The sequence below is a fragment of the Callithrix jacchus genome, chromosome 13, assembly GCF_049354715.1.
Source record: "Callithrix jacchus isolate 240 chromosome 13, calJac240_pri, whole genome shotgun sequence".
NCBI classification, from domain to species: Eukaryota; Metazoa; Chordata; class Mammalia; order Primates; family Cebidae; genus Callithrix; species Callithrix jacchus.
In genome coordinates, this window is record NC_133514.1 from 5823453 (window position 1) to 5850818 (window position 27366).

General features: G+C 39.1%; 1 protein-coding gene across 4 annotated transcripts in view; it reads right to left on the bottom strand.

The window, feature by feature from the left end:
* The window catches only part of CSMD1 (CUB and Sushi multiple domains 1), a 2142320-nt gene that overhangs the window by 113298 nt on the left and 2001656 nt on the right, over positions 1-27366 (bottom strand). For all 4 annotated transcript variants that reach the window (XM_035269622.3, XM_017963591.4, XM_008979004.5 and 1 more), the window contains one exon: positions 20944-21129. In XM_035269622.3, coding sequence (XP_035125513.3) covers positions 20944-21129 — 186 coding nt within the window. The remainder of the gene's footprint in view (positions 1-20943; positions 21130-27366) is intronic.

Sequence of the window (27366 nt, forward strand, 5' to 3'; positions counted from 1 at the left end):
GTTGGTTATCATTTCCATTCTTCTGCATTTGCTGAGGAGTGATTTATTTCCAATTATGTGGTCAATTTTGGAGTAAGTGCAATGTGATGCTGATAAGAATGTGTGTTCTGTGGATTTGAGGTGGAGTGTCCTGTAAAATGTCTATTAGGTCCAGTTGGTCCAAATCTGTGTTCAAGTCCTGGATATCCTTGTGGACAATCTATCTCTTTGATCTGTCTAATATTGTCAGTGGAGTGTTAAAGTCTCCCACTATTATTGAGTGGGAGTCTAAGTCTCTTTGTAGGTCTTTACAATCTTGCTTTATGTTTCTGGGTCCTCCTGCATTGGGTGCATATATATTTAGCATAATTAGCTCTTCTTGTTGCATTGATCCTTTTACCATTATGTAATGACCTTCTTTGTCTCTTTTCATCTCTGTTGTTTTAAAGTTGATTTTATCAGAGACTAGGATTGCTACCCCTGCTTTTTTTTTTTTTTTTTTTTTTTGCTATTTGCTTGGTAAATCTTATTCCATCCCTTTGAGTCTATGTGAGTCTTTGCATGTGAGATGGGTCTCCTGAATACAGCACATAGATGGGTCTTGACTTTTTATCCAGTTTGCCAGTTTGTGTCTTTTGATTGGGGCATTTAGGCCATTAACATTCAGTGTTAATACTGTTATATTTGAATTTGATCCTGCCGTTTTGTTACTGGCTGGTTATTTTGCCCATCAGTTGATGTGGTTTCTTTATTGTGTCATTGTTCTTTACCATTTGGTACATTTTGCAGTGGCTGGTCCTGGCTGCTCCTTTCCCTGTTTAGTACTTCCTTCAGTGGTTCTTGTAAGGCAGGTCTTGTGGCAATGAAATCTCTCAGCAATTGCTTGTCCATAAAGGATTTTATTTCTCCCTCACTTATGAACCTTAGTTTGGCTGGATATTAAATTCTTGGTTGAAAGTTCTTTTCTTTAAGGATGTTGAATATTGGCCTCACTCCCTTCTAGCTTGCAGTGTTTCTCCCGAGAGATCCTCTGTGAGTCTGATGGACTTCCCTTTGTGGGTGATTCGACCTTTCTCTCTAGCTGCCCTTAGGATTTTTCCCTTCATTTTAACCCTGGTGAATCTGATGATTATGTGCCTTGGAGTTGCTCTTCTTGAGGAATCTCTCTGTGGTGTTCTCTGTATTGCCTGGATTTGAATGTTGGCCTGCCTTGTTAGGTTGGGAATGTTCTGTTGGATAATATCTTGAAGAGTGTTTTCCAACTTGGATTCATTCTCCCCACCACATTTGGGTACACCAATCAAGCACAGATTAGGTCTTTTCACATAATCCCATTGTTCGTGGAGGCTTTGTCCATTTTTTTCTTCACTCTTTTTTCTCTACTCTTGCCTTCTCATTTTATTTTATTGGTTTGATCTTCTGTCTCTGATAGCCTTTCTTCTGCTTGATTGATTCGGCTGTTGAAAGTTGTGTATGCCTTGCGAAGTTCTCGTGCTGTGTTTTTCAGCTCCATCATGTCATTTATGTTTTTTTCTAAGCTGCTTATTCTAGTTAGCATTTCATTTAAGCTTTTTTCAAGGTTTTTAGTTTCTTTGCATTGGGTTAGAACATGGTCTTTTAACTCAGAAAAGTTTGTTATTACCAACCTTCTGAGGCCTGCTTCTGGCAATGCACCAAATTCATTCTCTGTCTTTTTTTATTCCCTTGATGGTGAGGAGTTATGATCCCTGGGAGGAGAAGAGGTGTTCTGTTCTTTGATGGTTTCATCCTTTTTGCACTTCTTTTCCCCCATCTTCATGGATTTATCTCCCTTTGATCTTTGAAGTTGGTGATTTCAGGAGGAGTCTCTGAGTGGACGTTTTATTCTGTTGAGGCTGGAGCTGTATCTTTTTTGGCCTGTAGAGGGTGTTGCTGCGCTCTTTTGGGTTCAGTCATGTTGCTGGGTGGGTGGTCCTTCCCTGGAGTTTGTAGGTGATATTGGCCCTGCCTTCCCAATGGCGTCCCTCCTTCCACAGCTGGATCTTCTTGGTTGGGGTCGAGCTGGTGTATTTGCTGCCAAGCTCTCTAGCGAGGGCTTCAGTTTGAGTTCTGTGGAGGTGCGACCTGTAGGGCCTTATGGTCTGTTTGCCTGCTTTCACCTCTGCCTCCCTCTGTGGGACTGTCCATCCCTCTGGCATTAGTCCAAACTCCTGCCCAGGTCCCTGGGACAACTTGCTGTGCCCAGTGGTAGCCACCACTCAGATGTGCATCAACTACCCACGGTGCCTCACAGTCTGGCAGGGCTCTCGTGGACTGTGGGTTGCAGGAGGGATGAGGTCAGCACAGGATCCGAATCAGAGCACTGAGGGGGTTGAGTCCCCTGACTTAAGCCAGCCTAGCTGGCTGCACGTTTCAGGAAGGGACATGCCCCCCCCCCCGCCCCGGTCTTGATTTGCCTCCCTGGGCGGCTCTCGCCCTGTGGCTCCTTCCCTGGGCCTATTTTCAGTGCCCTATCAGTCCCAGCAAAAGGAACCTGGCATCTTGTCTGGAATCCTGAATTCCTCTAGCCCTCTGTGTCTCGTTGGCTGGGAGATGCATTCCAGTGACGTCTTCTTCCAGCCGTCTTGGCACCCTCCCACAGCATTTATATTACTGGTGGCTCTCTTTCACGAGACTGTTTCCTTATGTACTTCTAAAACCTTTTTTAAAGTTTTTATTATGGTTGTTTTTTATTTTCATGTTATTAAATTTCACATATTGCCTGTCTTCTGGTCAAAGCTTTACCATGCATTGCATGTAATGCTGAACTGGGTGTTAGACAATTCCTCAAATTATGAATGTCCTTAGAGTTCTTTGTCAAAAGAAAATTATTTGCTTAAGTGTTCTATCCTAATTGCCCTAATTATAATGTTTTTTTTTAACAATGTTTTAAGTAAGAATATATTCACACGCTCAAGAGTAATTTACTGATTATGATGAACATGGCCTTAAATCTTAAAACTGTTCGGGATTTTGCATAGTTAGTGCCCTAAGAACCCAGACAGAGCCACATAGACTCTTAAGCTTCATCATGGAGACAAACCATAATAACCAGGAGTTGGCATCTGAGCTGGCGATTATATAGAGTAGGTAAACTGATAAGAAATTCTATATAAAGGCTGGACACAGTAGCTCATGCCTGTAATCCCAGCATTTTGAGAAACTGAGGCTGGTGGATCACCTGAGGTCGGGAGTTCAATACCAGCCTGATCAACATGATGAAACCCCATCTCTACCAAAAAAAAAAATTAGCTGGGCCTGGTGTTACATGCCTGTAATCCCAGCTACTTGGGAGGCTGAGGCAGGAAAATAACTTGAACCTGGGAGGCAGAGGTTGCAGTGAACTGAGATTGCACCATTGCACTCCAGCCTGGGCAACAAGAGCAAAACTGCATCTTGAAAGAAAGAGAGAGTGGAGAGAGATGGAGGGAGGGGAAGGGAGGGAAATGAGGAAAGGAATGAAGGAAAGTAAAGAAATTCTAAATAAATAGATGGTGACAAGCTGACTAGGTCAACTCTTGGGTACTTGAATATTTGCCAGAAGACATCTAGAGAGAAAGTAACCCAGAGAGAAGAGTGGGAGTGAACGGTACGTAGAGAAAGTGGATGGTTGGCCATTGCTGTGAACAACGTGTGAGGGAGACGAACACAGGAAGCTGAATTATGAAAAGGTACATTCCTAGATTCCTGCAGAGTGAAGGGTCCTGAAGTTTCAACTTCTTTCTCAGCCTTCAAAATTTGACTTCAGTACCTGAAGCCATTTCTTGGCCCTTCCTTTCTTTCCCCTTCCCTCCCTCCTCCTTTCCTTTCCCTTTCCCTTCTTTCTTTTCCTTCCCTTCCCCTTCCTCCCTCCCTCCCTTTTCTGCTTTCCTTCCCCTCTTTCTTCTTTCCCCTCTTCTTTCCTTCCCTTCCTCCTTCCTTCATTCCTTCCTCTTCCTCCTCTGCTTCCTTTTCTTCCAGCCGTCTTTTTCTTTCTTCTTTCCTTCCTTCCTTTCCATAATTCCATTCCTTTCCTTTCTCTCCCTCCCTCCCTCCCTTCCTTCCTTCTTTCCTTCCCTTTCTTCCCTTTCCCCTCCCTCCCTCCCTCCCTCCCTTTTCTTCCTTCCTTCCTTTCCTCCCTCCCTCCCTCCTTCCTTCCTTTTCCCTTTCTTTCTTTTCCTCCTTATTTTATTCCCCATACATTATGATAATAAATTTCCACCACCTGTACTAACCTGAGGAGGCATTTTCCATTTCCTGAGATTATAAGTGCTAAATGACCTAATGGGAATTTTAGAACTTTTGAGAAATGTAGATTCAGAAAGGCATTTCAGATGTCTAAGGTATTTCAATATATTTTCCTGTCCATAGCAACATAAGTTATCAAATGGCCTTAAAACCCAGAGATTAGGGTTAATTTATAGAGATCGCCTTTAAAAACTGAGGTCTTTTAGGACTGATATGCACTGCCAAATATCAGCATTTATATTAGATTTGTAGTCTGCAATATCAAACCAGACGTGTGTTCCTCTTCTAAAAATTTATCTGGCTTTAATAAACATGGAATTCTCTTAAAAGAAGGGTAGTTTCTCAGCAGGTTTCACTGAATATCCAGTAAGTGACTCCAACCTCAGACATGTCCTTAAACCACTTAGGGGTGAAACGGAGTCTACTATGGACTGGTCCAGAAGGCTCTCCTGTTCTTGACCTCCTCTTCTCCTCCTCCAATTTCAGAGTGAGAAGTCACGCTCTGACAATTTGGGGAAGATGGAAAGATTGAAATAAGGAAAGAACATTCAAATTTTGTGTTATGTTTATTTCCTTATCTCTAGTATCTCCACCAAAATGTTAATACAGTCAAATTCTCCAATCAAAAACACTAACTTCACCTGGCTACTATTAAGTAATATGTGGCTTGTAGAAGTTTTAGTTTCTCAAATGGATTTTCTTTCTAATTGAGTGAAAGGGAAAATCAAGATGTAGACAGCATATAATATATGTGATAATTACAAATTGGGCTGGGCATGGTGGCTTACGGCTGTAATCCCAGCACTTACAGAGACCAAGGTGGGTAGATCGCCTGAGGTCAGCAGTTGCAGATCAGCCTGGCTAACATGATGAAACCCCATCTCTACTAAAAGTACAAAAATTAGCCAGGTGTGGTGGCAAGTGCCTGTAATCCCAGCTACTTGGGAGGTTGAGGCAGGAGGATTGCTTGAACCCGGAAGATGGAGATGCGGTGAGCCGAGATCATGCCACTGTACTCCAGCCTGGGTCACGGAGTGAGACTCCATCTCAAAAGAATAACAATAATGATAATATTACAAATTAATAGATAATTTGAATGTTTTCTGGAAAATAGTCTGTTAGAATATTTCTCAGTAATATTTTATATAAAAAATTAAAGGAGATGGTTTGCAGTATCATGAACAGTTTAAAATGTGTTGAATATTTCTACAGAAGTTCTAGTGTCATATTTTGTTTCCTTTTCTCTCCCTAAAACTGCCAAGAATTTTCCTTCAAATCAGTAAATAAATTGTGAGTATTTCGGTACAAGACATAACTTTTCTAAACCAAGATGAAAATGACTGAGTAGAACTTTGGACAAAGTTTGAGCTACATGAAATTGGTATCATTCAACATGCTTGGACTTAATAAAATGGAAATTGTACATATTTAAAGGAAATAACTTAGAAAATTCTCAAAAGAATATTAAATATTTTTAACAGTTCAATATATGTGTATTATAGAGCAGAAATATATGAATATTTCTTATAACACATATCTGAAAATGAATTTTTTTATTTTCAGCATTATATTAATATAGAAGCAGCAAATTCTCCCATTTCATATGTATTACTTGTTCTCTGATCCCAAAATTAAAGAATCCCAGGTAATATCACAAATGTGCTTGAAAAAGCGCTAACATGAAAATGTTAGTGCTAGAAAACCTTTTTCTAGCAACATTTAAATTTTTTCTAGGTGTAATAATATACATAGCATCAGGGTTTTTTTTCTTCTGAAATGTTAATGTAAGTGTTGGCTGTGTAGAAATACTATTTTTGGTTGGTGTATGCTTGTACCATCTCAAAGAAAATAGCGCCATGTCTTTCTGTAAAAATACATATTTAAAAAACTCATATATAGATAGAAATATGTGCTAATATTCCCATCTTTACTCAAGCATAGGTTGAGAACTATTACATGAAAGACGATGCCAGTCTACTGATATTTTATAAACTGATAAACTTGACCGTCCAACACAGCAGTGCATGTTTGCCAGCCTGTGACAGCCTCTTTCTGGCAGCCATCAAATGCTGGTAAACCCTATCTAGCTAACAGCCTGTGGGTGTAAAGTGCTTTAAAGCAGTTCAGTACAGTTATGCAAATGTTATGTTCACTTCTAAGATGTTTTTGACATCACGGGACTCTTGGTTTTAGAAGATGTTAGTGAGTACTGACCACCCTTCATCTCTGTGAAATATCAGCTCTGAAAGGCACAGAAGCCTTCACAACTTTGTGAAGGCACCCATACCACTTGGGAAGCCGAGATTCCCTCCTCATCGTGCCATGGTTCCCAGCACCTGCCAATTCTGTTCCCAGGCCACCGAAGCAGGAGGGCGATGGGGACTATTTTCCATCAGTCTCTTGTGTGTCTCGTTAGCTAAGGTACCAAACTGACCTTTTAGTCTGAGCTGTTTCTTGAAAGCATATAACAAACAGCCTTGGAAGAGAGAGGTAGACGTGTACCTCCTATCTAGCACAGACACATTTCCTTTCGTAACGTTAATAGGTGTTTTCTAAATGTATTTATCATCTGCACATGACGATGATGCATTTAAATTAGGCGGGGCTGGGGCCTTTCTTTGACTTTGTAAACCTGTTTATGGGAATCCCTTATCAAAGCACAGTTGAAAGTGGGTGGGCACTTTACGGTAGTTTCACGTGGGCAACTTCCTGGATGAGCATAAAGGGGCCATCTTCAGTGCTGGCTCCATCACGGACCAACTGTGCAATCTTGGGGAAGTTATTCAAGTTCCCATGTACACTGTGGGCATGGCAGTAGCACCTCGTAGGTTTGTTACAAGCTCAAAGATTTACCTCATGTAAAATGATTAAAACAGAGCCCCATACTCATATACATAACCTTAGTTTTTCTACATTGAGCTGTTTATAGGTCATATAAACCTATCACTAGATATGAGTGCCAAGCTAGTATGGCTTTAGTGAGCTTTCCCTTTTTTTTAATAATGTATATAGGTTGCATTTAATCATGTAAAGTTCTCATGGTGCCCAGCATAGAGTAGGTCCACATAAATAAATTGTTAATGACTACTTTGCTTCACTGACTAGTAGTAGTTTTAGCTAAAAAAAAAAAAAAAAAAAGGGATTACAACTTAGACTTTTTTTAATGTAAAAATCACACATTTATTAAACACATTATTAACTTAAAAAATGTATCAGTTTGTTTGAAAGAGCATCTCATCCAACACCTTGGGTAAAACCATCAGACCAAACTGAATTCAAAAAACAGATTACAGGGCAAATGCTGACAATAGGTATGGACAGCTACTTCCAAAAAATGTTATTTGTTCTTTAATTGAATAATGCCATTTTCAAGTGATAGAGAGCAGTCATCTTGACAGAATTCCTCTTTTGTATAAGTATACATAAATAAAAATGTCTCGATATTGGAAAGAGCTGCAAACACTCTACAACAGCAGCTTAATAGCTATTGTATGAAAACGAAAGCACCACAGTCCTCTTCCATTGAAAGTGGTTTATTTCTCTGGTGTACCACAGCTAAAAACTAGTTATGATAGCAGCTTGGTGGGGACTGCGTTACAGTCCTTCAATCAAAAATGAAAAACTTATAATATTCTAAGTATCTTTAGTCCAAATGCCATGTCATATTGAGCATTTTAAATTCACCAGACCGTACTGTCCTCATATGGGAAGTTGGCACTACTGACTTGTCAATGCCAAATGTTGGGTTAAAGCATTTAATTTTTATTTATTTTCTGGTTGCATCAAAAGATGGTTGCATTCTAACTTCTGTGACCTACCAAATTTAAGATGTGTATGCACTGTTCTTTACATTGTTCTGGAAAAGAGATGTTAACACTGTAGGGACTTTGCTCACTTACCCCAGAGAAATAAACTACTTAGTTTTTCATGAAAAGGTTAGCTTAATGGTGCACAGTACATAATACACATCTAGTCATCATTTCTTCAAACTATGAAGCCCAGTCCATAATGCCAATAGCCCTCATTTGTTTTATCATGTCACTAGCATCAATCAGGTCTTCAGTGATCCAAATCCAGTCCCACTAAATCATTTGAATAAATACATTTTAAAAAGCCTCAAACATCTGCCTTGGGATGTGTACCATTGCAAGAAGAATGCAAATGGAAACATATTATTACCTTGATTTTACTAAACCTGAGGGTGAAATGAACTAATTTTATTTACCATTTGCATTTACTGTTTATTGAAGCTGAAGTATTTATCTCTTGAGATTTAGTGTACTGATCTACATAATATTGCAATTGTTAAAAAACTTAAAAATGGTTTCATACCAGCATAGCCTACAGAGGAAGAAGCCTTGGGGAAATATGTACTTCAACATTTAATGGTAACCAAAATTTTCTTACTAAGAGGTAAAGTTTTATGCTTACTCTGCCCAAATTCTGCCCAAATTCTTCCGTTTAAATTAAGTAAAGAGAAACACTCACCCAAATAAAAATTAAATTGGTTTTTCAGCCCTTGAATACCAAAGAATTTTAACAAAATAACCATATCTCATTTCTATAAACTTTAATGAACAATGGGGGAAAATGCTTACTTGAAAGTTTCAGATGATACTTAGAAAATGTTAATATGGATTTTCCATTTTATTATAAATGTTAGATTTATTTCCTCGTGTTACTGAACATATCGTAGTTGGTATCAAAATAGTATTTATGATACAAATGGACTTTTTGCTGTTTAACAGCCGTTTAATGGAACCTACAATAACTTCTTTACAATGAGAAGCAATTTTGTTCATTTTTGTCTTTATAACGTTAAAGCAATTGTACATCTAGATATGTATTTTAAAACAAAATGTAAAATACAGGTATAAATGAAACTGTGCTATCATGTTTTAAATAAGCAGAAAACAGTTCTATTAATTTATACAAATAGACCTGTGAAGTGCAAGAGATCCCTCATTCCTGATTTTTCTAGATTTTAGAGAAAATCATGCATTGTCCTTAAAGCCACTGGCCTATTACCTATCCTCAAATGAATGGTGACTCCATCACCTACTTAGTACTTGTCAGAACAAACCACATGCAGTGTTAAAGTGGTACCTGTTTCTTGCTTGTATTCTCAGTTTTATAGTGCATCAGACTTAAAAACCATGAGAGCTAATAAGTTCCTAGAAATTAGGAAGAAGGGCTCTCTTTCTCAGGTTTTTTGGACCCAGATTTTGACTTTGCTACTTACTGTATCTATGACCTTGACCAAATTACTCAACTCATGCCTTCCTCTTGTTCTGGTCTGTAAGGGACGCTGATAGTGAAATTACATACCTCATAATGTTAAGTAAGTTACCTCATGTAAGGCTATTGGAAGTAAGACTGAAAAACAGCATGGGCTACCGGATTAATTTTGAACTAGTAATTGCCAGTATGAGTGTGTAGCCCTAAACATGGATATAGAGACTCGCACATGACATGGGTGGGGCTCCACATCTGCCTTTTCGTCATAGCTGATATTCTCTCTTACTTTTGGAGAAGGGAGCTCAACATAGAGAGTTGATACATTGTCTTCTACCTGCTGTGAGAACTCCGAGGAGGTTTTCTGCAGAGGAGTGTCCTGTTTTGATTTCTGTGCTCACAGGTCAGTCTGGCTGTTGTTTGCCGACGAGAGGGAAGGGGAGGTGAGCTAGCAGTGGTTTCAGGAGTTCAGGTGGTGACCTGGCTGGGGCAGAACTTAAGCCACGTGGATGGATGTGTTTCAGAGGCAGGGCTTGGTGAGGGAATGCGTGTGAGAGCAAGAAAGGAGCTGAGGGTTTAAGGAGACGCCTAGATGCTTCCTCCAGTTCCTTTTACCCTACTGTGGATAGCTGGGAAATCCTGACTCCAAACCAGGATTGGACTCACCCTCGTCACCTCTGCTGCTGCTTTTTATTCCTTTGTCTGGGCATCTCAGAGCTAATGAGGTCCCTCAAACCATGTCTTCTCACCCTTGCCCCCACAGATCTTGAAACACGGTGAATACTGAGCGATCTTCATGTACAGGCTTCTGAAATAGACAGAGCCTTGAATTCCCCTTCCACCAAAGTACAGTGTACCCCCAGGCAGGCCTTGACAGCATTACACAATTGCTGCATTCTCCTGATGCCCAAAGCATCTGTGTCTAGTCAAATCATTTCCATACAGCCTTCCCGCAGTAGCTGAAGACTTCCAACACTTCCCTAGAGGTTCTTCTGAAGTGTGTTTACATATTGCACATTCTTTGATATCTCAGTTATTTTCTTTGTAGTAAACCAGCAAGATAAGGAATATAATCACTTCTTTCTAGGATTGTTATTCTAATTGAATCATGTAACTTAGACATGTCTCGCTCTGGCCAAGCATGGTGTCTCTTGCATTCTGAAAGGCTGAGGAGAGTGAAACACAAGGTCAAAAGTTTGAGACCAGCCTGGCCAATATGGTGAAACCTTGTCTCTACTGAAAATACAAAAAAAATTAGCTGGGTATGGTGGTGGGTGCCTATAATCCCAGCTACTCAGAAGTCTGAGGCAGGAGAATTGCTTGAACCTGTAACTCGAGATTGTGCCACTGCACTCTAGCCTGGGTTACAATGTGAGACTACGTCTCAAAAAAAACTTGCTCTGATTTTCTCATATTTTTCCAGGCCAAGGTCTGGTCCTAGCCATTTCTTCTGTAGGGACTGGTCCTAGATGATTCCCGTGTTCCCCCATCTATGTCAGTGATTCCTTTCTGCTGTGGTTTGCATCCTTCGTTTCATGTCCTGTGCACATCTTCAGGCTCTGATGGCAGGAGCTGTCACTCATCAGTCTCACATCAGTGGTCACAAGCCTGATGCCCTATACAGAGTACATGCTCCGGGACACTCAGTGAGGGATCGGTGAGTGCACAGCTCCTCCCTGTACCAACAATGTCTCTGCCTTGCTGTGTCCCTGGGAGTCACCATCTCGTATGCTCTCCTGATAGAATCCAAGGCATTTTGTTTGCTCCCGTCTTTTTGAAACTCTATGCTTCTCTCTTCCTTTATCCCCAACCAAGGATTTAAAACGTATATTGTGTTTATTTTTCTCATAATGTTCACAAAGTTGGCTGTTTATTTCAGAGTTATGTAATGCCAATCCCTTTTCTGGTAAATGTAAACCACTTGCATGGTCATTCTAGAGACTGGCTTGCAATGCAGAGGAAAACACCCAAGTGTGTCTAATCCTTAACCCAGCTACGTGTGGCCTTAACACACAAATGTGGCTCATATGGACATAGAGACTAATTTTGTATTTATGTAATGAAGGCATTCTGTTCTGCATATATTCACAAATACCTCAACTTTACAGTGATACACTGAAGATTCTTGTTTATTTTGTCAACCTGTGAAGTAACAGGCACATGTATGAGTAACCCTTTAAGAAATCTAATGGTAACACATCATTGGTTAAAATAAAATTCCAGTGAGATGGTGTATCTGTGATACCCAAAGAGCTGAATTATTTTCAGGCAAAACAATTTCTATTTAGCTTTAAAGGTAATGGAAGAACCCATGTCAGTCAGGACACTGAAATAAAATCAAATGGTTCACTATAAATATTCACAGTCAACAAAACCAATTTTGTAGCAAACTGGGAGATGCTTTTAATTAATTTTAAAATTATTAAATAAATTTTGAAAAAGGGTGTCAGATTTATTATACTCTTTTTTAGCCAAATAAAATAGATGTAAGAAGACAGTGTGTTGTTGGCAAAAAAGTAGACAAATGGGTAAATGGAATAGAATAGAGAGCCCAGCAATAAAACTACGTAACTATAGTCAATGAATCTTGAGCAGAAGAGCAAACACAGCACAATGGAGTAAAGATAATCTTACAAATGGTACTGGAAAAACTGGAGAGCTACATTCTATAAAATAATCCAGACACAGACCTTAAGCCCTTCAAAAAAATTAATCCATTATGTATCACACATCCACATGTAAAGTGCAAAAATGTAAACTGCTAGAAGATAACATAGAAGAAAATTGTAGTGCCCTTGGGTTCGGTGATGACATTTCAGATACAAAAACAGAGGCAAGATGTGTTTTAAAAAGAACTGATACATTGAACTTCATTAAAATGAAAATTCTTGGCTCTGCAAAAGACGCTATCAAGAAAATGAAAAAAAAAAACAGATGGCAACTGAGCATATGAAAAGATGCTCCACGTCATGTATCATGTATCATTAGAATTTCAAATTAAAGCAATGAGATACTAGTGTACATCTACGAGAATGGCCGGAATCCAGACACTGACAGCACCAGATGCTGGCGGTGATGTGGAGCAACAGGAACTCTCGCTTACTGCTGGTGAGAATGAAAAATAGTGCAGTCTTCTTTGAAGACGATCTGTTGGTTTCTTACAAAATTAAAAATAGTCTTGCCATTCACTCTATCAATCTCAACCTTTGGTGTTTACTCAAATATGTTAAAAACTATGTCTGTATAAAAATCTGCACACGTTTATAGAAGCTTTATTCATAACTGCAAAACTTGGAAGAAACCTAGATGTCCTTGGTAAATAAATGGGTAAATAAACCATGGTACATACAGACAATGGACAATGTTCAGTACTAAAAAGGAATGAGATCTAGAGCCATGCAAAGTCACAGAACAAACTTAAATGTACATTACTAAGTGAAAGAAGCTAATATGAAAGGCTATATGACATATGATTCCCACTATATGGCATTCTAGTAAAGGCAAAACTATGGAGAACAAAAGATCAGTGTTTGTCAGGGGTTGGATGCAGGAAGCCACGAATGGGTGGAGCATGGGAGGTTTTTAGGGCAGGGAAACCACTCAGTGTGAAACTATCATGGTGGATCTATGTCATAACTCATTTGTCCAAGCCCACAGATGATACAACACCAAAAGTGAGCTCTCCTGTGCATGCTGGGCTCTGGGTGATAATGGCATGTCAATGTAGGTGCATCCACTGTAACATGCACCTCACTGTGGTATGAGGTGTTCACATTGAGGGCTGCTGTGCACATGTTGGGGGGCAGCATATTATATGAGACGTCTCTGTGTCTTCCATTCCATTTTGCTGTGCTCCTAAAACTACTCTGAAAAACAATGTCAAAGGAACAAAAGCTGTGAAAATAAAAATTACATTTTATAAAATGACCTTGACATTTAGCAAGTCTTTCTCAGACAGTATACAAATTTAAAATGAGTCTTAATTTTTTATTTAATGTTTATTATCACACTTTAATTCATGAGGTACATGTGCAGAATGTGCAGGTTTGTTACATAGGAATACACGTGCCATGGTGGTTTGCTGCATCCATCACCCTGTCATCTACATAGGTATTTCTCCTAATGCGGTTTCTCCCCTAGTGCTCCACTCCCCTGCTATTCCTCCCCTAATTCACCAACCCCAGACACGCGCCCAGTGTGTGATGTTCCCCTCTCTGTGTCCATGTGTTCTCATTCTTCAACACCCACTTATGAGTGAAAACATAGTGTTTGGTTTTCTGTTCTTGTGTCAGTTTGCTGATAATGATGGTTTCCAGCTTCATCTGTGTCCCTGAACAGGACATGAACTCATTCTATTTAATGGCTGACAAGTATATACGTGCCATATTTTCTTTATCCAGTCTATCATTGATGGGCATTTGGGTTGGTTCCATGTCTTTGCTATGGTAAACAGTGCCACATTAAACATCCGTGTGTATGTGTCTTTATGACAGATTGATTTATACTTCTTTGGTTATATACCCAGTAATGGGATTGCTGGGTCAAAAGGTATTTCTTGTTCTAGACCCTTGAGGAATCACCACACTGTCTTACAACGGTAGAACTAATTTACATTCCCACCAATAGTGTAAAAGCATTTCTATTTCTCCACGTTCTCTCCAGCATCTGCTGTCTCCTGATTTTTTTAATGATTTGCCATTCTAACTGGCATGACATGGTATCTCAATGTGGTTTTCATTTGCATTTCTCTAATGACCAGTCATGATGAGGTTTTTTATATGTTCGTGGGCTGCGTAAATGTCTTCTTTTGAGAAGTGTCCATTCACATCCTTTGCCTACTTTTTGATGCAGTTGTTTTTGTCTTCTAAATTTGTTTAAGTTCTTTGTAGATTCTGGATATTATCCCTTTGTCAGATGCACAGATTGTAAAAATTTTCTCCCATTCTGTTGGTTGCTGGTTCATTCTAATGATAGTTTATTTTGCCATGCATAAGTTTCTTAGTTTAATTAGATCTAATTTGTGTATTTTGGCTTTTTTTTTGCTACTGCTTTTGGTGGTTTAATGATAAAGTCCTTGCTCATGTCTATGTCCTAAATGGTATTGTGGATGTTTTCTTCTAGGGGTTTTATGGTGTTAGGTCTTATGTTTATATCTTTAATCCATCTGGAGTTACTTTTTGTATAAGGTGTAAGGAAGGGGTCCAGTTTCAGCTTTGTGCATATGGCTAGTCAGTTTTCCCAACACCATTTATTTAATAGGGAATCCTTTCCCCATTGCTTGTTTTTGTCAAATATCAGATGGTTGTAGGTGTGTGGCGTTCTTTCTGAGGCCTCAGTTCTCTTCCATTGGTTCATATTCTTGTTTTGGTACCAGTACCATGCTGTTTTGATTACTGTGGCCTCATAGTACAGTTTGAAGTCAAGTAGTGTGATGTCTCCAGCTTTGCTGTTTTTTTGCTTAGGATTGTCTTGGCTACATGGGCTCTTTTATGGTTCCATATGAAATTTAAGGTGAGTTTTTCAAATTCCATGAAGAAAGTCAAAGGTAGCTTGAGGGGGAAAACACTGAATCTATAAATTACTTTCGGCAGTATGGTCATTTTCATAATATTGATTCTTCCTGTTCATGAGCAGGAATATTTTTTGGTCTGTTTGTGTCAGCTCTTATTTCCTTGAGCAGTGGTTTGTTGTTTCCCTTGAAGAGGTCCTTCACATCCCTTGTTGGTTGTTTTCCTAGGTATTTTATGTTCTTTGCAGCAATTGTGGATGGCAGTTCACTCTTGATTTGGCTCTCTGTTTGTCTGTTATTGGTGTATAAAAATGCCTGTGATTTTTGCACATTGTTTTGTATCCCGAGACTTTGCTGAGGTTATCAGCTTAAGGAGATTTTGTGCTGAGATGATGGGGTCTTCTAAATATACAATCATGTTGTCTACAAATAGAGACAATTTGACTTCCTCTGTTTCTAATTTAATACACTTTATTTCTTTCTCTTGCTTGAATGCCCTGGCCTGAACTTCCAATGCTATGTTGAACAGCAGTGGTGAGAGGACATTGTTGTCTTGTGCTGGTTTTCAAAGGAAATGCCTCCAGATTTTGCCCATTCAGTATGATGTTGGCTGTGGGTTTGTCATAAATAGCTCATATTATTTAGAGATTTATTTCATCAATACCTAGTTTATTCAGAGCTTTTAACATAATGGCTGTTGAATTTTTTTGAAGGCATTCTCTGCAACTATTGAGAAAATCATGTGGTTTTTGTCTTTGGTTCTGTTTATCTGATGGATTATGTTTATTGATTTGCATATGTTGAACCAGCCATGCATCCCAGGGATGAAGCCGACTTGATTGTGATGGATAAGCTTTTTGATGTGCTGTTGAATTTGGTTTGCCAGTATTTTATTGAGAATTTTTGCATTGATGTTCATCATGGATATTGGCCTGTAATTTTCTTTTTCAGTTTTGTTTCTGCCAAGTTTTGGTGTCAGGATGATGATGTTCTCATAAAATGATTTAGAGAAGAGTCCCTCTTTTTCTATTGTTGGAAATAGTTTCAGAAGAATTGGTAGCCACTCCTCTTTGTACCTCTGGTAGAATTTGGCTGTGAAACTGGTCCTGGACTTTTTTTGACTGGCAAGCTATTAATTGCTGCCCCAATTTTAGACCTTGTTATTGGTCTACTCAGGGATTAAACTTCTTCCTGATTTAGTCTTGGGAGGATATAAGTGTCCCAAAGTCTATTCATTTTTTTCTAGATTTTCGAGTTTATTTGCACAGAGGTGTTTATAGTATTCTCTAACAGTAGTTTATATTTCTGTAGGATTGGTGGTGATATCCCCTTTATCATTTTTTATTGCATCTATTTGATTCTTCTCTCTTTTCTTATTTATTACTCTGACCAGTGGTCTATCTATTGTGTCAATCTTTTTTTTTTTTTTTTTAAAAGTCCCGCTCCTGGATTCATTGATGTTTTTGAAGGATTTTTTGTGTCTCTATATTCTTTAGTTCTGCTCTGAGAGTAGCTATTTCTTGTCTTCTGCTAGCTTTTGAATTTGTTTGTTCTTGCTCCTCTAGTGCTTTTAATTGTGATGTTAGGGTATCAATTTTAGATCTTCCCTCATTTCTCTTGTGGGCATTTAGTACTATAAATTTTCCCTCTAGACACTGCTTTAAATGTGTCCCAGAGATCTTGGTACATTGTGTCTTAATTCTCACTGGTTTTAAAGAACATCTTTATTTTTGCCTTCATTTCATTATTTATCCAGTAGTCATTCAGGAGCAGGTTGTTCAACTTCCCATGTAGTTCTGTGGTTTTGAGTGAGTTTCTTAATACTGAGTTCTAATTTGATTGCACTGAGGTCTGACAGACTGTTCTGGTTTCTGTTCTTTTGTATTTGCTGAAGAGTGTTTTACCTCCAATTAGGTAGTCAGTTTTAGAATAAGTGTGATGTGGTGCTTAGAATAATGTATATTCTCTGGATTCAGGGTGGAAGGTTTTGTAGATGTCTATTAGGTCTGCTTGGTCCAGATCTGAGTTCAAGTCCTAGATATCCTTGTTAGTTTTCTGTCTTGTTGATTGATCTGTGTAATATTGACAGTGGGGTGTTAAAGTCTCCCAGTATCATTTTGTGGGAAGTCTAAATCTCTTTGTAGATCTTTAAGAATTTGCTTTATGAATCTATGTGCTCCTGCATTGTGTGCATATATATTTAGGATAGTTAGCTTTTCTTGTTGCAGTGATCCCTTTATTCTTATCTAATGCCCTTCTTTGCCTCTTTTGATTTTGTTGGTTTAAAGTATGTTTTGTCAGAGACTAGGATTGCAACCCCTGCTTTTTTTTGCTTTTCATTTGCCTGGTAAATCTTCCTCCATTCCTTTATTTTGAGCCTATGTGTGTCTTTGCACGTAGAGATTGGTCTCCTGAATACAGCACAATTATGGGTCTTGACTCTTGATCCAATTTGCCAGTCTGTGTCTTTTAATTGGGGCATTTAGCCCATTTACATTTAAGGTTAATATTGCTATGTGTGAATTTGATCCTGCCATTATGATGCTAGCTGGATGTTTTGCCTTTTTGTTAATGCAGTTTCTTCATAATGTTCTTTACAATTTGGTATGTTTTTGCAGTGTCTGGTACTGGTTGTTCCTTTCCATGCTTAGTGCTTCCTTCAGGAGCTGTTATAAGGCAGGCCTGGTGGTGACAAAAATCTCTCAGCCGTTGCTTGTCCATAAAGGATTTTATTTTTCTTCAGCTCATGAAGCTTAGTTTGGCTGGATATGAAATTCTGGGTTGAAAATTCTTTTCTTTAAGGATGTTGAATATTGGCCCCTACTCTCTTCTGGCTTGCAGGGTTTCTGCTGAGAGATCCACTGTGAGTCTGATGGGCTTCCCTTTGTGGGTAACCCAACCTTTCTCTTTGGCTTCCCTTAGCATTTTTTCCTTCATTTCAACCCTGGTGAATCTGATGACCATGTGTCTTAGGGTTGCTCTTCTCAAGGATTATCTTTGTGGTGGTCTCTGTATTTCCTGAGTTTAAATGTTGGCCTGCCTTGTTGTGTTGGGTAAGTTCTCTTGGATAATATTCTGAAGAGTGTTTTCCAACTTAGTTTCATCACTTTCAGGTACAACAATTAAACATAATCCCATTCTTCTTGAAGGTTTTATTCATTTCTCTTTACTCCTTTTTCCCTATCTTGTAATCTTGTGTTGTTTCCTTGAGTTGATCTTCAATCTCTGATACCCTTTTTTTCTACTTGATTTGATTTGGGTACTGAAACTTGTGTTTGCTTCATGAAGTTCTCATGCTTTGTTTTTGAGCTTCATCAGGTCATTTATGTTCCTACAGTGGTTATTCTAGGTACCATTTCATCTAACCTTTTTTCAAGGTTCTTAGCTTTCCTGCATTTGGTTAGAACATGCTCCTTTTGCTCAGAGAAGTTGGTTATTCATGACATGCTGAGACCTTTTTCCGCCAATTCATCAAACTCATTCTTTGCCGGCTTTGTTGTCTTGCTGGTGAGGCATTGTGATCCCTTGGAAGAGAAGAGATGTTCTCATTTTTGGAGTTTTCAGCCTTTTTGTACGTTTTTTCCCATATTTGTGGATTTATCTACCTTGGTCTTTGAAGTTGGTGACCTTCGGATGGGGTCTCTGAGTGGACGTCCTTAATGTTGATGCTGAAACTATTTCTTTCTGTTTGTTAATTTTCCTTCTAACAGTCAAGGCCCTCTGCTGCACGTCTGCTGGAGTTTGCTGGAGGTCCACGCCAGATCCTGCTTGCCTGGGAATCACCAGCACAACAGCAGAGATTGCTGCATGTTCCTTCCTTGGGTAGCTTTGTCCCTTTAAAACATGCCACATACTTGACATTTTATGCATAACATCCAGATAACTTAAAAAAAAAAACACTGATGGTTGGTTGGTCTCCACCCAAGACCAGCTGACTCAGAATCCCTGAGGGTCAAACCTAGACATTAGTCTTTACTTTAAATTTCTCAAGACGATCTGAAGGCATAACCAGTAGAGAATCACTGGCATGATGAAACGGGTACAGAATTTAGAACAAGAGAGAGTGGACTTTGGACTTCAACTCTGCAGATTAGTACTTTTCACCTCATTTGTGGCCCAGTTTTTCAGGGATTTACGAGATTTGTAGATAAGCTACTTGAAATATTAGAAAATACAAACTATAAAGATGGTGGCCATGATTATGAATGACCTCCAGGCTGTGTGCAAAAGACACATTGCACATAAATGTCTGGGACATCGTTCCTGTTGAAATCAACCCCAAACATGTTATTGTCATCTCTTAAGTTCCAGTTTTGAGGGAATAATTTTGTTTAGGGTTGAACTCAAAAAACATAGCAATGTATCTTGCTATCCTAGCTTCCCATACTGTTATTTAATTCTAACAGTACCTTATTAAATATAAAATAAACAAGAAATACTAACGTTGATTCAGTATTGCCAGACTTTCAGGAGGTGCAATAAAAATGATGAAAATAATAGCAAGAAAGATAAAAGTTATTGGGGAGAACTAAACTACCTTCCATAATCGTTTATCTATTTATATATAAGTATATAGATACAAGTAAGTTTAACATTTTTAACATGAACAAAATACTGTACACAAAAAGAACCCAATGATCTGATTTTTTTATTGAAGACTATGTGAATCCTTCTGCTGGTATCACTGGAGCAAAAATACCATTGTAAATAAGTGAAAAAATAGGCATGCCAGTGAGGTAGTGGAGAAAAGGGAACACTTGTATATGCTGCTGGTGGGAGTGTAAATTAGTTCTGTCACTGTGGAAAGCAGTTTGGTGATTTCTCAAAGCGCTAAAAATAGTCCCTGTTATTGAACCCAGTAATCCCATTATTGGGTATATATCCAAAGAACACAAACTGTTCTACCATAAAGACACATGTGTATGTATGTTCATATGTATGTTCAAATGCCCATCAATGGTGGACTGGATACAGAAAATACACCTACATATCATGGAATATTAGGCAGCCATAAAAATAGTGAGATTATGTCCTTTACCATGTGGATAAAGCTGGAGGTCATTATTCCAGGTGAACTAATTTGACTAGTTTAATATACCTGCAATGAAAAATTACACACACACACACACACACACACACAATTTCTATAGCAAGATTTTTCATTCTATATGTACTGACATGAAAAGATATGCATGATATATGAAACAGATTACATAACCATAAAAATCATTGTCTACATAGAAATATTATACAGTTTTTCACTTAGAAAAAGTGCAAAATTACATTATTTCCAATTTGAGGCTAGTTTTAATACACCTGCAGTGAAGATCTGGCTGTAGAAACTGTGTGTGTGAGTGAATGGAATTTTTCTTCTGGTTGGCTTTGCATTATAGACTATTATTTGGTAAGACTAGAGTTTCAGAAAGTACCCAAATTTTTTACTCTTTTAAGATTATTACTATATACCGTAAATAGCTTTCTCAAAAACTTACCTTACTTCGCAAATTAAATAAATGCTTTATTTACTGAGCATCAATGTGGTATGCAGAGTAGGTGACACACAAATAAATTAGGCACTGCTTTTCACTTTGAATAACTTAAAATTAGCTGGAAGATAAATAGGTAAGCTTGTGTTGAATTATGTTTTAACATCTTGTGTAGAGTATGATTGCAGAGCTTAACGTCTGAATTTCCTCTAGATTTCATCCCTCCAAATTGAAAATGGCAGCATAGAACAGGATGTGCTGTGCAAATCACATCGTGTCTATACTGTTGACGTTTAGGATTCACCTACCTTTTAAGAGCGTATAAATCATTTTAAATGGCTGGAATATTTTATACGAAATACATTGGTTTTAGTAATCCTCACATGATGTGGGAGAGAACCTCTGAATGTGGGAACCTGGACTTCTCCCCAGAGGATTCAGTTCCCACCTAAACCCACAAAGATGGGCAGATGCCCGTGGAACACTTACGCTTACAAGTGGGCGGCTTCCCCTTGTTACTCCACAGCCCATCGTCTTGACACACGGCTGTCGCTTGCTGGCTGGATTCAAGCTCGAAGCCCTCGTGACACTCATACACCACTTTACTGTCCAAAGTGAACTCGTTACCGGTAAATGAACCATTTCCAGGGGATTCTGGAATTCCACAGGACACCGCTGAAAAGAAACGAAACAAATGCAGGCTTATTCTTATAGACATTACTTTCTATTTCTTAAAATTATCAATTGCTGTTAATCATTATTGTATTTTTCATTTTAAATACATGTAAAACTGAATTGTATTGCTTTTTTTCTGGAGATGTTGTCTCACTCTGTAGCTCAGGCGGGAGTGCAATGACTCAATAACAGCTCACTGCAACCTCTGTCTCTCGGATTAAAGTGATTCTCACGCCTCAGCCTCCTGAGTAGCTGAAACTACAGGCATGCACCACCATGCCATCTATTTTTGTATTTTTAGTAGAGATGGGGTTTCATTATGTTGGCCAGGCTGGTTGCCAACGCCCAATCTCAGTTGATGCACCCATCTTAGCCTCCCAAAGTGCTAAGATTATAGGCGTGAGCCACTCTGCGTGATACAAATTATATTTCTAGGGCATGGGTTAAGTATACACATTTTCGAAATCCTAAGGATGCTAAAGGTTAATGAGAAACAGTGGAAAATGGGTCATAATAAAACATGTTCATAATTGTTTTTCTGGAAGGTAAGGCTGACCCCTCTCATGCAGCTTAACTGCAGTCTGACATATTTTATCAGAGGGTATGGCCAAAGGAGCACAGCATCACACACTCAGCTTCATGTCATACTGGAAAGAAAGGGCCAGGATGAAATCACATCTTCATCAGCACAACGTTTATGGCAGCATTGACTCTTTGGTGCTGAAATTCCTGAGAATCCGCATTACAGTAAGCCATCGCCGCCTCAGCTCTCAAAATCCTTCCCCTTTTTTTGCTCCTCTCCCCTTCCCCAACTCATTTTCCTTGAAGTCCCAGGAATGTCTGTCATCAAGAAACAGGGCATACGGAACTGATACAGGAGGCTCTCGCAGAAGATTGCCAGTGCAGAAGGCACCGTCCAGCGGGGATGTGATCGCTTTCATGGGAAGGAGTGTGCAAGAAAGAGGCATGCATGCAGAAGAGGTTTTCTACAGAACAAGATGTGGGGAGAATTCTGTGAAAACACTTTCTTTTGAAATTTACTATATCTGACCCAGATGCGTCTACTATGGTGAAGGGGAAAATTCTCAAGTGACTTCATGTGACCATCATGAAACCAAGTCAGGCAGTGATTTCCACCATCACTGCCCAGTTCAGGTGTACTCGTTAGAGAAAAGTTCGACAGTAACTAAAGAGCCTTCTTTTACTCATTCAGTAAGAATGATATTGCTTATACCACGAATTTAAATTTAGATAATTCAAACTCCACCCCCCATTCTAATGAGAATTTCTGTGTAATATGATGGAGCTGTATAATTCTACATTTAACACATATGACTAATCTAAGGTGATACAATGAATTAGTAAAACCTCTGGCCAGAGAGCAAATCTTACTGACTCCCAACTGAGACTATTTTCATTTCTGCAAAAGAACAGGTTATTTCTAGTATTGTTGGAGTTCCTTGGTTTGGTGTTTTAGTTCTTTCTTCTTTGTCAAAATGTTAAACACAATGGGAAATTACCAGAGAAGTAAAAGAAAATGTATTGCCAATAAAATTCAAATTCCTGGAGATTCCAGGGTCTAAAATTTTCATGTTTAAATATATGATCAGTTACTGCAACCATCAAAAATACATGTGGGCTGGGCACAGTGGCTCACAGCTGTAATTTTAGGATGTTGGAAGGCCAAGACGGGAGGATTGCTTGAGTCCAGGAGTTCCATACCAGCCTGGGCAACATGGTAAAACCCTGTCTTTATCATCAAAAATACAAAACTTAGCCAGGCGCATGGTGGCACACACTTGTTGTCCCAGCTATTCAGGAGACTGGGGTGGATGGATTGCTTAAGCCCAGCAGGTGGAGATGCAGTGAGCTGAGATTGTGCCAGTCCACTCCAGACTGGGTGACAGAGCAAGACCCTGTCTCAAAAAAACAAAAAACCCGTGCTTGTGTGTATGTGTGCAAGTGTATGTATGGCATACTACAATAATCTATTTGCAGTAGAAGGAAAACAGAAACCATAGATATCTAGGCATCGTTTGGGGCAAAGCATTTAAAATCATGAGTGATAATCTTTGGCTCTGTGGAAGCAACAGGTTCGTGGGAAGACTGTTGGCATGTGGAAAGTGCTCATCTCAATTTTCTGCGTACAGCAAATGCCAGAGGCTCATCCCTTTCTTTCCTGTGTATATCTCATGATGTTCCAATACAGCTTCCTTGTCATTTTTTCTCAGATTTCACTCTGATAATCATTTGTTCATGATCACAAACCTTAATTTCTCTTCTGCTCACTGTAATGTGCCCAGTGTTCAGCTTCCTTAAAATTCTTATTTAGGGTGAGCACAGAACGAAATGACATTTTTCTGATGGGTTAAAAGGGAAAAATGACATTCTACAAACAAAGAGGAAGCCCCATCATAAAAAAGATTCATACTCAGGAGACCAAAACAGAAAAGGTTTATAGCTCCTTCTGTTACATCTGGATGCTTACTTACGACGTGAACTCTGCTTCCCAGGTCTTTTTTTTTTTTTTTTTGAGGCGGAGTTTCGCTCTTGTTACCCAGGCTGGTGTGCGATGGCGCGATCTCGGCTCACCGCAACCTCCGCCTCCTGGGTTCAGGCAATTCTCCTGCCTCAGCCTCCTGAGTGGCTGGGACTACAGGCACGCGCTACCGTGCCCAGCTAATTTTTTGCATTTTTAGTAGAGACGGGGTTTCACCATGTTGACCAGGATGGTCTCGATCTCTTGACCTCGTGATCCACCTGCCTCAGCCTCCCAAAGGGCTGGGATTACAGGCTTGAGCCACCGCGCCCGGCCTCCCAGGTCTTAAAGACAACCCACTTTATGTTGCCTGATCAACAACTGGGAATCTTTTTATGGTTTTGAACCACAGAGTTTAGCCCCTAAGTGTTTTAACAAAAGGCTGTTTGGCGGAGTTAGGATACCTGTTGGCCATTGGTCAAAAGTGGAATTATAACACTTCTGATTTAATCAAGACTCAGCATAATCCTTCTGGACTAAAGTCAGGCTCATGCGATGAAGACAGTTTCTTGCTAAAGTCCAGTTTTCATTCATGTCTCATTTATTCCCAAAATTTTGCAGGTGCTATATGACAGGTATTCATAGATCACTAGCTTTAAAAAATGCTAATTAGCATTGGCAATGTAAGAAACGTTCACAGTTTGGAGAATTTCCTTACATTTGGTATATCCAAAGAGAGTAAGTTTTCTCAGTTGTTTTGCTTTAATTGTACTAAGGTAGCATGACACATCCCAGCAGCTTAGGCAAATAATCATATATTCACCCTGTAAAATTATCTTTTGTTTGGAGCACAGGCCTCAAACTCAAACTTCTGAGTCAGTCCTTGTTGCTGCTTCTCACTAGCAGTGTGACTTCAGCTAAGTGACTTAATGAATGTGCATTCTTACATGCATGTTATTAAGACCACATCAGAGGGTAATCATGAGGGTTCCATGAAATCATCCTTATGGAACGTGAGCCTCTGTTCACATGATGTAGGCATTCAATCAATGACAAATTATTGTATGCAGAAAATCAACATATGCATATGTTATACATAATTTTACACTTTACATAGCATTTTCACAGTATGATTTTTTACTTAATTTCACTGCAAGCCTATTAGATACAAACCTTATTCTGCTCACTTACAGATAAAGTTACAGATGCTAACATTTTTTATATATTTTCCCCAAGACTAATAGTCATTAAAGGCTGAGGCCTCAGACTGGGTCTGCTGAATTCAGGTAGAATTTCTCATCACATTACTAAAGATACCTGGACTATCGTAATTACATATTTCAATTTTAAATCTGTCAGATTAGTCTTCATTAAAGTTTTCATAATGTCATTTTATTTGAACAATTTATAGCGGTTCCCTACTTCCTGAAACACTAAACACAAACTACATGTTTTTGTCTTCAAAGCTCACCAGAACCTTTCTCTACTCTCTAGCTTTCCACCGTCTGGCCGCTTGCTAAGTATCCTCTCCACCCAGCCAGCTTATTTTGCTGTAGATTTACCATGCAGTAAATAACAGGCCTCTGGAAATAATGTGCCCTGACTTCTCAACATAAATGTGCTCCTTACTCCCAGGCCACGCTGATGGCACTCACATCCTGATTGAGCAGATCTCCAGGAGGGGGACTTCTCAAACATAAATGTGCTCCTTACTCCCAGGCCATGCTGATGGCACTCACATCCTGATTGAGCAGATCTTCAGGAGGGGGAGATTTTAGACTCTCCTTTTCTAACTAGCTGCCTGCTCTCAGAGGAGTAAGGACTTAGACAATCCTAACTGTCCTAGGGAAGCTGCTAAGCCTTCTCAAACAAACGTCTACCATGTGATTCCCTGCTGAGTGGCCACTGTCCTGGGAGGGTCCACACAAATGCTTCAAGTACCCTACAGGGATCTCCCACCTCCTCCTCCATTCCCAAGGGTTTATTACCCCTTGCTGCTTCACTGAATGCACTCTGCTCATCAGCCAGCACCCTCTTTAAAAGGAACCTGTGATGTTGGTTGTTGAAATGTTTGGGGAAAGAAGTATGTGGTGATTTTTTTTTTTTTTTTGCTAACTCTGTGCTAAGGTGCAAATTCTCTTTGCCCTATGTGACTCTGTCCTATCATATGAGACCATGGGAGATGCCATAAGTGTAAAATGAAGGTCTCCTCATCACATCAAAGCTGATTTTAGTGCAATTATTAATAATAATGTTTTTTAAGAGCTAAACTAAAAAATGTAACATAAGCAGGCACCCCAGTTATCTCAAAAAACTGCCCTTGAAAAACCATGGTAAACATTTACCTAAAACACGAGGTCTTCTGTATTTATAAGGTAATCTTTGCACTCCCTTACATGCACAAGTTTTTCTCTGCAACAACTCAGGCTTTTTCATATATATATGAAAGTATATATATATATATATATATACTTTATGTTCTGTGTGCAGAACTTATGTGCAGTAAGTGCAGGTTTGTTACATAGGTATACATGTGCTATGATGGTTTGCTGCATCCATCACCCCATTACCTATATTAGGTATTTCTCCAAATGCTATTCCTCCACTAACCCCCACCTCCTGCTATCCCTCCCCTACCCACCCAACCCATGAAAGGCCCCAGTGTGTGATGTTTCCCTCCCTATGTCCATCTGCTCTCATTGTTAAACTCCCACTTATAAGTGAGAACATGTAGTGTTTAGTTTTCTGTTCTTGTATCAGTTTGCTGAGAATGATGGTTTCCAGCTTCATTTCCCTGTGAAGGACATGAACTCATCCCTTTTTATGGCTGCATAGTATGCCTTTGTGTATATGTGCCACATTTTCTTTATTCTACCATTGATGGGCATTTGGGTTGATTCCAAGTCTTTGCTATTGTCAAAAGTGCTGCAATAAACATACGTGTACATGTGTCTTTATAATAGAATGAGTCATAATCCTTTGGGTACATACCCAGTAATGAGATTACTGGGTCAAATAATATTTCTAGTTCTAGATCCTTGAGGAATTGCCACACTATCTTCCACAATAGCTGAACTAATTTACATTCCCACCAACAGTGTAAAGCATTCCTATTTCTCCACATCCTCTCCAGCATCTGTTGTCTCCTGACTTTTTAATAATCACCATTCTAAGAGGCATGAGATGGTATCTCGATATGGTTTTGATTTGCATTTCTTTAATGACCAGTCATGATGAAGATATTTTCATTTGTTTGTTGGCTGCATAAAGGTCTTCTTTTGAGAAGTGTCTGTTCATAGCCTTTGCCCACTTTTTGATGGGGTTGTCATTTTTTTCTTGAAAATTGGTTTAAGTTACTTGTAGATTCTGTATATTAGCAAAATTTAGATTACAATTTTTTTTCAATTCCATTGGTTGTTTGTTCACTCTAATGATAGTTTCTTTTGCTGTGCAGAAGCTCTTAAGTTTAATTAGATCCCATTTGTCTATTTTGGCTTTGTTGCCATTGCTTTTGGTGTTTTAGTCATGAAGTCCTTGCCCATACCTATGTCCTAAATGGTATTGCCTAGGTTTTCTCCTAGGGTTCTTATGGTGTTAGGTCTAAAGTTTAAATATTTAATCCATCTGGGGTTAATTTTTGTATAAGGTGTAAGGAAGGGATCCAGTTTCAGCTCTCTACATATGGCTAGCCAGTTTTCCCAACATCATTTATTAAATAGAGAATACTTTTCCTATTGTTTGTTTTTGTCAGGTTTGTC